Raw genomic sequence first — 12,144 nt, forward strand, 5'->3', positions numbered from 1 at the left:
CTGCTCGTTTCCCGACCTCTCTTTGCCTCAGTTTCCTCATCTGTAAAATGATGCTTATAGTACTTACTTCTTGGATTTAGTGCTAGGATTAAATGTGCTAATACAAGTAATGTGTGTCTAGAACAGCACATGGTGTACAATAAATGCTTAATGCTGACGATTGCTAGCATTGCTAGTTATTCATTATTTTGCTAGTTTATTGTTATTTATTATTGCCAGTTATTGCCTTGCCTTCAATGCTTTCTGGAATGAAGTGGAGGTAAAAATCAAACCAACCAAACAAATGTTTCTCTTCTTCCTCCCACCAGTCCCCTGTCCCCTCCCCTTTCTAAAAGGAGCACTTGGCTTTGAGGTCTGATCCCCCAACCACATGGCCTGCTCTAATTTCCCAGGCTCTAATCTGCTCCCGGCTCCTAATGATGCAGCTGGTAATAGGATTGTGGCCTCCCTCTGGGGCAACCACGCGGGCCATGGCCGTGGGGCTGGCAACTAGCGCTTAGCAACCCTGACCACCTGCCGGCTGAGGAGCCAGAGCCCCCAGCCAGGACCCTGTGCCCGGGCTGGCCTCCCGTGCATGGAATGGTGCTGTGCCCTGGGCCAGCAGGCTGGGCTCGCCATGGTGCTGGGTGCCATCCTGGCACGAGGGCGGGATGTGTGCAGGCGGAATGGACTGCTCATCCTGTCTGTGCTCTCTGTCACTGTGGGCTGCCTCCTCGGCTTCTTCCTGAGGACCCGGCACCTCTCACCACAGGTCAGCCATGCGGGGCATCACGGATCCCCATCTCGGAGGGCTGGGTGGGCCTGAGGAATCTGGGGGTCACATTCCCACTCCGTGGCTCCCCGATGGCATGACAGTGGGTCACTTTGCCTCTCTGGGTCCCAGTTTTCTCCTCTGTGAAGTGGGTGTGATAAACGCATTGCAGGACTAGAGTGAGAGAGGAAGTGGCTTCACACCAGCATCTCCAGGTGAAAGAGAGGTAAGGATGCCTTCTTGGAATAACCACAGGCTAAGAGCTGTAGGGGAGGGAAGAATGGGATCCTATAAGCATGCAAAGCAGGCATCAGAGAATACCTCCTAAAGCAGCTCACGGGCAGAGAGCCGGAATGGGCATTCTAGGCAGAGGTAACAGCAGAAGCAAGGCAAAGGGGCATGAGAGGTTTGCGGGGGGCTGGGGGGGGGCAGGTGGAGCAAGCTGTTCACAGCAGCTGGAATGTACGCTGTGAGGCAGGGGCTAGAGCACAGGGGCCATCAGGCCTCTAGATCCCAGCACCGAGCACGGGCTTGGGGCAACCATGAGAAGCTCTGAGCAGTGATATGGTCAGACCTGAGCTTGGAGACATCCCTCTGGTGCTGAGTGGAGGATGGGGTAGTGGCGGGACTGGCAGGGGGCCAGGTGAAGGGTGAGACATGACAGTGGGGATGAGCAGGGCAGATCTGAGAACTGTTTCCCAAAGAGGTAGCTTCAGGATGTGGTGGCTGATTGGATGTGGGGTTGGGGGGACAGGGAGGCAATGCAGGCCCCCAGGGTTCTGGCCTGTGTAACTGCAAGGGTGATGATGCCTTGCCTGGGGAAGGGCCCTCTTCTCACTTAGCGCTCATCTCATGCGGGAGACGGAGGGACACTCATGCTGTCGAAGGCAAAACTTTTCTAACACTGTTAAATGGTAAGGAGGACTTTATTCAGGACTACTGTGATAGGTGTTAAGACCATGGCGACAGGGGAGAGCGATCAGGAGCAACTCAAATACGGCAACTGCAGCTGGGGATTTACAGCCAATGAGCACAGTGAGGTCAGTGACTAGAAAATTACTAAGAGGAGACATCAAGGATAGGGGAGGGGAAGTCTTGCTAAACCCACTAACAAGGTCTTTGTTGAAGGCAGAGTTGGGGGGATTCTCACTAAATTGACTTAGCAGGGTTTACGCTACAAATGGGTGAAGCAGGATGAAGAAAGGATGAGGCTTAGTTGAAAAGAGGGCTCAGAATGGCCGGTCTAAAGTTTGGTCAAGGAGAGTTTTTGTCAGTGGGCTTCTGGAAGATTCCTTATTTCATAATATTCCTCTTCCTGCAGTTCAGTGATATCTAATATGTTCTCTACAACCGGGGCTCAAGGTATCAGATTTCGTCTTCCATTAAAAGGAAAACACGCCTCTCTGGGAATCGAGCCCGCTATTACTATAGTTACACTGTTAAGGTGCTATCAGTTATTTAGGGAGAAGCATAGACTCTGGAGTCAGAGGAACCCTGAACTTGGACTCTACTAGTGAATGGCTGTGTGGTCCTAGGCCAACTCCTGTCTCCTTTCTGGAGCTCAGTTTCGTTATCTGTAAAATGGAAAAGGGTGGGACTGTATGTCTGCTAGAATTGCTGTGAGGAGTGAACAAGGATTCATCAGTGCCTGGATACAGCGGGTGCTTAGTGAGTGTTACTTTACTCCTCCCTCCCTTACCCACCTGTCCAAGTCCTACCAACGTCAAGAACCGCCTCATAGATCCCATATCTTATGAAAATTCTTCCAGACCTACCCACATCTGCCCACTCTCCTCCCACACTCACCCCATGCTCATCCCTCCACTGGAACCCAGCTGCTGGAGGTCTTGCTTCAGAGCTGTTTGTTCAGAGTCTATTTCTCCCATCAGCCTTTGACTTGCTGACTATCACATGGGCTTTCTTGAACCAAAAGTTGAGCCTAGCTCAGTGTCACAGAGAGAACCCTCAACTAATGCCTGAATTAAATTGGCAATGGCACAAACAATTTGCAAGCCACTTTCTTTAATTTTCCTCAGCAACGAAAATATATTTCTTGCAGGAAGATTATTTTGTGAAAACAAATTGGAATGCCTATTCTTAAAAGCCAAACTCATCTGGCGCCTCCTTTGCCAAAGCTGCCTTCCCCATCTGTTTGGAAGCGCTAACAAGTTCTGGTCTGGATTAACCTGCCAGATAAATTGAAGGAAGGATGTGGAGTCTTAGAACAATTACTTGTCAGGAATTGGCTTTGTCAGCATCTTATTTTGAAATCCAGGAGTTGTTTATTTGATCTCTGCCTGTGACTCAGAAACCAAACCCTTCTTATTTTGTAAGCTTATGCAACAAGGCAAAAATCATAAACAATATGCAAAATGGTAGAATGTTCTATTTGTGAAAAGAACTTACAAAATCACAAGATTTATCTTTGGAAATAAGTATCTCATTTAAAAATATAGATCATTTTGAGAGTTCCAGTTAAACCATGATGAATTTATAATTGTACCCATTTTTCTTTCCTTCCTGGGATACCACTAAAACTGTATTAATGGAATTGTTTAAAAATATAAACTCCCAAGAACAAAGACAATACAAACGGAGACAACCGAGAAAAGAAGTCGAGGAATGACAATAATTCCTGGATGGGAAGTGGATAGAGTTGAATGATCTCATTTAGTAGAGCACAGAAAGCTGAAATCTTGGGTCTGTAGAAGCAGAATGATAGCAGATACCACCTGAGTTTGTCTTGGAGAACTCCAGAAGGGCTCTGGACCTGAAAGTGCAAGGCGCTGCAGGAGGCAAGGGTTAAGCATGCAGCTGAAATCAGGGACGTTGGTTAGAATTTTGTAACTGGAGCAGTTTGACCCCTACAGTTCATGTAATCAGGGGACCCCTCATCCACTAACTCTATCCCCCTGCCTGTCCCAAGGAACCAGAGAAGGTTGACTTAGGGATGTTAGGCCCACCTGTAAGCGTTGGGGGAGGGGAGGTGGTGAGGCGCATGCTTCAGGTGAATTAGTGGACATCTGCATCTTGAGCGTGGGGTCCCCACAAGACTGCTGTCAGCTGGGCTTAAGTACAGCCCCATCCCCCCACCTCCCACCCCACACACAGCCAGAGGCAGGAAGGGACTTGTCTCACTGAAGCCTCAGAGGAAAGATCTCCAAATTCTGCTGTGAAGGGGAATTCTCCCCATCTCACCCTGCCCCCAGTGAAAAAGCTACATCTTCACCTGTTAGCCTTCCTTGAGGAGCCATCAGTTGACAAGTCCCACTCATGCACACAGCAGTTTAGTGTGTCACACTTATACACAAGCAGAAGCCGAAGACCAAACGAACAGAACGGTAGGTCTCTAATGAAGCAGAGGCAATGCAGGGAGTAGAAGAAAACTCTTAAAACCTTTCCTCAAGTTCTTTGAAGACATGAGAGAAGGTACAGTGACCATAAAATAGAACAGGGTGCAAAAAGAAGAAATGATTCGAGAACAAGAAAGAACTTTGGGAAATTAAAAATAGATGAGCCAAGATAAAAATATCAATAGCTGGGATAAAGCTGCAGAACTCTCCCAGAAGGTAAAACAAAATGAGCTAAAAATAGAAACATATAAGAAAATTAGAATGTCTAACATTCAAGTTACTAACAAGAGTTTTAAAGAGAGCTAACAGAAAAAAATGGAGAGAAAAATTTCACAGAGAAAACAAGAACATTTCTCTGAAGTAAAAGGTATGCACAGCACTATGAATTTTTTTTTTTTTTTTTGCGGTACGCAGGCCTCTCACTGTTGTGGCCTCTCGCGTTGTGGAGCACAGGCTCCGGACGCGCAGGCTCAACGGCCATGGCTCACGGGCCCAGCCGCTCCGCGGCATGTGGGATCTTCCCGGACCGGGGCACGAACCCGTGTCCCCTGCATCGGCAGGCGGACTCTCAACCACTACGCCACCAGGGAAACCCCAGCACTATGAATTTTTTAAAAAGAAAGGAGAAAATCTCATACCATGGTATGTCTTCATGAAAAGTACAGAAAAACTGGAGATAAATAGGTGATCCTTAAATGGTTCTGAGGGAATAAACTGGGTCTAATGTAAAGAATAGGAAGTAAGGCTCCCAACATCTTAAGCAACACTGGAATCTAGAAGACAAAGAGGAAACACCTTTGAAATTTGGAGAGGAAATTCTTTAAACTAAGAGTCTTATATATAGCCAATCTATTATCAGAGTTAAAGCTAGAATAAAAAATTTTTACTATGTAAGACTCAGAAGTTTCTCTCCCATTCACGCTTACTAGGAAGCTACCAAAGGGGATATTCCAGCAAAACAAAGAAGTAAGCCAAGAAGGCAAGGGATCCAGGAAAGAAGGGTTCCGACATGGGAAAAAGTCCCAGAATGACAGCAAAGAAGAGACCCCTGACAACCACTGGGCCTAGAGAGCAATCTGTCCAACCTGGAACAAGAGGATGGAGAGCTCTTGCACTGAGGTCCCAGGGGCCTAGAAACGGACCTATGTGTTTGAGTATATAGAAAATACTATTGTTAGACATTTAAAAAGCAATGTTAAAACACTTGGAAGAAATTAATGAGTGGCTCACAGAAAACAAGGTAAATGAAAAATCAGTCAATTCTTAACTTCAGGGGAAAACTGAAGGTTGTACAGAAAGGAGGCATGGTTGGCTCAATGGTGAGCAATATTTTGTGATCAAAATATTTTAAACCTTGACAATTAGTTAAACCAAAAATTGATATAATGGTGAAATGGTAGGAGGAAAAAAGGAGTAAGAATTAAGTCCTCATTTGTCATGGCAGGGAAGTTAATAGATGTCAAAAAGATATATCTCGAAATAGCATTATAACCATATTATTTACAAATAACAATACTAAAGGAAAAACAGCTAGAGGAGTTGGGGATGGTCACTCCTGGGAAGTTGGGGTTAAGCATAGAGATGGGTGAGGAACGGCTGCCTTTTTATCATTATAGTGTTATCTAAATTAAAGAAGATACACAGGGATTAAAATTAATTCAAAAGACATAGCCACGATGGGTAAATTTTTAAAAGTTGATTTTCTGGTGTGTTGGAAATGGTAATAGAAGGGGACTAGGAGGCCTGTTTTCCGGTCCTGCACTGTCACTAACTCACTCTGCAGGCAAATCACCTCCCTCTCCTGGCTCAGCTCCCTCAGCTGTAAAATGTGTTGTCAGCTGCACTAGGAGATCTGTAAAACCCCTTCTCAGCACCAACATGCTATAATTTGCGACTTTTCAAAGCATCAGGCCAGTAACCAAGGGTTATGTTTGGCTTTGTGTTTAAAAAAAAAAAAAGTTACAAATACAAAAATTTAAGTCAGATGGTGTTTGCAAGTCCACGTACTGGCCTCACCCAGAAGCTTACCTCTGAGGAAAGTGGACTCAAGCTAGCATTGCCAGAAATAGCAAAATTGAACTAAGTTAAATGTAAAAATTTTAAAAGAGCACATCCAGTTAAATTTGAATTTCGGATAAACAACAAATAATTTTTTTTTTTTGGGGGGGGGGGTTTATTTGCGGTATGCGGGCCTCTCACCGTTATTGTCTCTCCCGCCGCGGAGCACAGGCTCCGGACGCACAGGCCCAGCGGCCATGGCCCACGGGCCCAGCCGCTCCGCGGCACGCGGGATCCCCCCAGACCGGGGCACGAACCTGCGTCCCCTGCATCGGCAGGCGGACTCCCAACCACTGCGCCACCAGGGAAGCCCCAAATAATTTTTAGTGTAAGTAAAGAACCAATATTTGTTGTTTATCCGAAATTCATACTTAACTGGGCTTTGGAGTACCTTCCTCTTGCGCTGTTAGGTGCCAGTCATGTGACCGGTTACTCTGGCGAGAGCTGACTGGGCAAGGGCTTGGCCGGCAGATAGGCTGGAACCAGCAGCCCATGAGGAAGCCCGGCGCAAGAACTCTGCCCAGTAAGGGCTCTTTAATACTGAGAGCGGTGTCTCACAAACCAATCCGATTCTCTCTCTTTCAGCATTTTAAATGTGAGCCCTGCTTCAAGGGTCGGTAAGAATTGACAAAAGTGTGGGGCGAGGGAACCCAGTGCAGAAGGGAAACTGACTCAAAAATGCTGTTTACGAGTCAGTCTTTTCATCAAGTAGACTGACAATTCCTCCAGTGCAGGAACGGTGCCTAATTCACTCTTGGGTGCCCAGTACGATGGCTGCCAAAGTACGGGCTGAATGAATGTGTGAACAGTAGGCAGCCCTGCCCTCTCGCCACTTATCATCTGTTACATGAGACCGATTTGTAGCAAGGCTAGGCAGGTGAATGGCGAAAAGGTGGGGGAGAGCTGTTATCTGCTGTGATTACTGACCATTTACTCTCATCCAGACCTTCTGCCAAGTGCTTCATGTGCATCCTCTCATTTAAGCCTCCCAGTGGCCCTGTGAAGTGGTTATTACCCTCCTGTTACAGATGAGAAAAACTCAGAGAGGCCGAGGAACTTGCTTAAGGCCGCAGCTACTTCTAGGGGGCCAAGGTTAGAATCCAAGTCTGCTTGGCTCCAAAGCCAGTGTTTTCTCCATGGACTCTGCTGTCCATGGGCTAGACAGGAGAATACAGATGAAATGGTGCTTTGAAGATTGTAAAGCAACTGTGAAGTCTGTACTACCTGCTATAACCCCAACTCCTGCTGTGTTTTCAGGAAATCAGTTACTTCCAGTTTCCCGGAGAGCTCTTGATGAGGATGTTGAAGATGCTGATCCTACCGCTGGTGGTCTCCAGGTGAGGGGCGGGTGTTTGGCTGGGAGGTCTGGGGTGGGGTTGCAGGAAGAGGATTCTGTACGGATTCTGTAGGCGCCTCCTCCTGCTGTGGACTGCAGGCTCTGGGTGGTGTGACTCTGGGGGCTTCATGGGGCGTAGACTGTGGCACAGGCGCTGGAGTCTGGGTCATTCAGTGACACCCGTTGTTTCAGTCCCATTCAGTGGACATTTGAGTGACTTGAGTAAGTGATTTGGAGTCCTAGGATGTGACCTGACTCCAGGGTAGCTCTGGGCCAGGGAGTTCACACGCTGTTCCCAGGGAGAGGCTCTTTGTGGTGAATGCAGCAAGACATGGGGGAAAAGATGACCTTGGAGATGATCACGAGATGATATCCTGGCTCAACTCTGTGCTGTACTGGCTGTGGAACCTTGGACAGGTCAGACTTCTCTGAGTCTCCGTTTCCTCATCTGTAAAATGATAATAGTAACACCTACTCCAAAAGGTTGCTGCGAGGACTGTAGGAGGCTATGTATTTGCTAAATGCTCAGGGCTGGTCACAGGGTATGAGGGCAGACAGGCGGGAGATGAAGTTGGAGGATGGGTTCTTGCTCGATCATGAAAGACCTCGAATGCCAGGCTAAAGAATTCAGTCTTGGGGCTTCCCTGGTGGCGCAGTGGTTGGGAGTCCGCCTGCCGATGCAGAGGACACGGGTTCGTGCCCCGGTCTGGGAGGATCCAACGTGCCGCGGAGCGGCTGGGCCCGTGAGCCATGGCCGCTGGGCCTGCGGGTCCGGAGCCTGTGCTCCACCGCGGGAGAGGCCGCGGCAGTGAGAGGCCCACGTACCGCAAAAAAAAAAAAAAAAAAAAGAATTCAGTCTTTACCCACTAGGGTGGGGCCACAGCAAATCCTTGGAGGTCACCTGGTCTCTACCACTGGTGTGCTGTGACCTTGGACAAGCCCCTGGTCCTCTCTAGGTCTCAGATTTTCCAGATGTGTAATGAGTTGGCGGCTCCAGATGGTGTCTAAGAGCCCTTTGCTCTGAGACTGTGGGTTTGGAATCCTCACTTCCCAGGACTTGCGTGCAGGGAGGGAAGTGGACAAGCCTCTGAGTCCTGGGGGACGTACTGGGCTCTGTCCCCTGGGACAGGGTCGTCAGCCTTCTCAGCCTGCCTGCTGAGAACCCTAACCCTTTCCCTCTAGGGTGGTGGGGATAATGTTCCCCCCGCCCGGGAGGCCAGGTAACGGCGCTTTCTGCTGCCCCAGGAGGCCTTGTTAAGCTCAGTTCGGCTTTGTGCAGGCAGCAGTTGGGTCTCTCAGGACTCAGCCTTCAAGGCTCTGCTGAAAGGCCACCTCCCTCCAGAAGCTTTCCCTGACTCCTCAACCCGCTTCTGTGGTTGTCTCCTCTTCATGCATCTTTTGAGTCATTCACTGAGTCAGGGAATCTGTCAAGGTCACTGGTAGGCTCCATATTGCTAGACCCAAAGGACACTCCGAGTTCTTGTTCTGCGTGACCTGTCCACAGCAGTTGATACAGCAGTTGGTCACTCCTTCCCTCTTGAAACACTCCTCCCTATGCCCTTACACTCTCTGGCTTTGTCTGCTCCCTGCCCCCCCGAGCCGAGTTTCTCTCTCTCTACTCAACCTCTGAACGTTGTAGTTTCTCAGGCCTTTTCTCATCTGTCCGCACGGCTTTAACATACCACCTACAAGTCCAGCCCTTCCAAATATAGATCTCCCTCCCCAACCTCCCCTCTGAGTGCCACTCAAACTACCTACCTGACATTGCCACTCGATGTCTCACGAGGATTTCAGCTTAGCGTAACCAACTTGAGATTTTACCCGCAAACCAGTTCCTTCTCCTGTGTTCTGCTTGTCAGTAAGCGGCAGTTCCACCTACCCAGTTATTCAAGCCTCCGTATTTATTCTCTTCCCCCACCCCCAGCTCTTCCAGCAGCGACTCCAGCTGATTCTTCCCCCCAACTACAGCCCAGCATCACCCCTACCACAGGGCAGACTCCACAGTGACCTCACTGGTCTCCTGGCTCTGGTTTTTGTTCCCCTCCCATCTGTTCTCCACCTGGTGGCCAGAGTGATCTTGTGAAAAGCCAAGCGCGCCATGCCATTCATTCACCTAAAACCCTTCAGTGGCTCCCGTGGCATTTAGAATAAACCCCTGCATCCTTAACATAACCTTGGCGGCCCTGCAGGATCCTCCCTGCCTGTGCCCCACCTCATGTCATGCCTCATTCACTCCAGTCCCCAGACCTCTTAGTTTCCTAAGCAGACCAAACCCTTCCTCCGTCTCAGGGTCTCCACACATGCTGTCCCTTCTGCCTGGAGCACGCTTCCTCAATGCTTTACACGTCTTTCCCTTCCTCTTCCTTTAGATCTCAACTTCCATGTCACCTCCTTAGAAAGGCCCTCCCAACCCGTCCCCCTTCACCACCACCTTCGCCCTCCCCCAGCATGCCCATTTCCTTTTCCTGCACAGCACTCATTTTGTACTGTTATTCTATATGGATTCAAGTGTTAACCTGTTTATCTTCCACTGGACTGTAACCTCTGTGAAGGCAGAGACACTACTCTGTTAAGGTTCCACTCTGGCCTTCACACGAAATGCCTGGCTCATCATAGGTGCTTATTAATACTTGCCAAGTGGATTAATGAATTCAGCAATCATGCACTGTGCTTTCTGGTACACGGCCCTGTCCTGGGAGACTGATGAGAAAATAGATAATTACATGACAGCCAAGTAAGCGTGTCGATGCAGGAAGCACAGGACTTTTTTTGTTGTTTCCCTTTTTCCCAGTTGTATTGCAATATTGTTAGGCAGCTTGACCATCCTTTATTGTGTTTTTGTTTATTTATTTATTTATTTTTTGCTGCATTGGGTCTTTGTTGCTGCGCGTGGGCTTTCTCTAATTGCGACGAGTGGGGGCTACTCTTCATTGTGGTGCGTGGGCTTCTCATTGCCGTGGCTTCTCTTGTTGCAGAGCACAGGCTCTAGGTGCGTGGGCTTCAGTAGTTGTGGCTTGCAGGCTCTAGAGCGCAAGGCTTGGTAGTTGTAGTGCACGGGCTTAGTTGCTCCACGGCATGTGGGATCTTCCCGGCCCAGGGCTCAAACCCATGTCCCCTGCATTGGCAGGCGGATTCTTAACCACCGCACCGCCAGGGAAGTCCCAATCGTCCTTTATTGTTGACCTTACTTACTGCCAGGGCATTGCCTCTTACTGAGAACTCAAATGCCTCCAAGGCAGAGGCCCTTGAGTAGACCCTGGAGTCAGACAGACCTGGGTTCCTATCCTGGCCCTGCCATCTCCTTGCTGTGTGACCTTGGGCAAGTTCTTTAACTTAAAATCCTGAAGTCAGAGTCAAAGGCCTGGGTCCCAGACCTGCTTCTCCCCAAATCACGTGATCTTGGGGCAAGCACCCTCACCTTGAGTCTCAGTTTACCCAGGTTACCCAGTGACTTTGGGCCCATCCAGCTCTCTGGGTCCTGGCTCTCAAAGGTTTCGTCTCTCACCACCAGACTCAAGTGCTTTCTCTTGGCTGGAAACGAAATGTGGTATTAACTTGAGAAAAGCCAGTGTGTGCTCATATGTTTCATTTGTTTATTACACAATTTCGGCTGGTTCAAAGCAACCGTGTCACTGAAAAATGGAAGTGCTTTAAAACTTTCCTACTAAGGGAGAATTAAACCTTCTTGGGGGAAAATGACACATTTCTGAGCTCCAAACCGCTCCATCCCTGAGCTCTCATTCCTTTAGCTTCAACTGGTCTATAATCCATCCATCCATCCGTCCATCCGTCCATCCATCCATCCATCCATCCATCCATCGCTCACGGTCACCTGATCTCTTGCTCCTGGCCAGCCCAGGGCGGGGCATCCGTATCCTCAAGGAGCAACCACTCTGGTGTGGCGGTTGTCACTCCAGACAGAGCAGAGTCACCAAAGCTACTCTGGAAATTCAGACGTCAGGTCTCATGCCGGGCCTACTGAACCAGAACTGCCAAAGGGCCCAAACAGGTTTAAAAGCTCCACAAGTGTTCTAAGGGTTTGAAAAGAAACCCTGATGTCTTGGGATCAGGGCTTCTGACTGGATAACTGAAGAGGCTGGCATGAGCACTGCTGCTTTTCGGTCCCCAGGGCCCCCAAGCTGTACCCCCCACCAGGAGACAGAGGTTTCCTGCAGTGTAAATTGCTCCAGGGCAGTGGGAGGATACACATCAAGGCACATTTGCTTCAGTTCCAATAACCTGCAAGCCTGGGTCCCAAAGCCTGGCACCCATGACTCTGGGTGCTCCCACCTCTTCCAGTAGAACCTGCCACCCTTCCCTATGCCAAGCCTCTGGCATCAGGCTGGTCACCTCATTAGCCTCTAAGCGTGCCACATACCACCTCTGTTCATGCTGCTCCCCTCCCATGAACGCCCTTTTCTCTTACTTAGCTAAGTCCCGCTCTGTGTTCAAGACCTAGATCAAGTTTCTTCCGTGAAATCCTCCCAGCTCTTCATTTACTGGTAACTAGTGATGATGACCTGTCTCCATGCCTGATGCTGCTTTTGACCCTGATGGACACAGTGTTGTTAGTTAAATGAACTGACACTCACAGCTGGCACACCACGTTATGGGTACAGACACCACGTTATGGGTACAGACACCAC

General features: G+C 49.0%; 1 protein-coding gene across 1 annotated transcript in view; it reads left to right on the forward strand.

Moving 5' to 3' along the window:
- The first annotated feature begins 448 nt into the window (after positions 1-448).
- LOC113621563 (excitatory amino acid transporter 5-like) overlaps positions 449-12,144 on the forward strand; it is a 33,428-nt gene continuing 21,732 nt past the window's right edge. The window contains exons 1-2 of the mRNA XM_027108507.1: positions 449-751; positions 7,420-7,499. Coding sequence (XP_026964308.1) covers positions 575-751; positions 7,420-7,499 — 257 coding nt within the window. The 5' untranslated portion in view covers positions 449-574. The remainder of the gene's footprint in view (positions 752-7,419; positions 7,500-12,144) is intronic.

Source organism: Aethalodelphis obliquidens, unplaced genomic scaffold, assembly GCF_003676395.1.
Source record: "Aethalodelphis obliquidens isolate GAN/ISIS:26980383/991018 unplaced genomic scaffold, ASM367639v1 scaffold9, whole genome shotgun sequence".
NCBI lineage: Eukaryota > Metazoa > Chordata > Mammalia > Artiodactyla > Delphinidae > Aethalodelphis > Aethalodelphis obliquidens.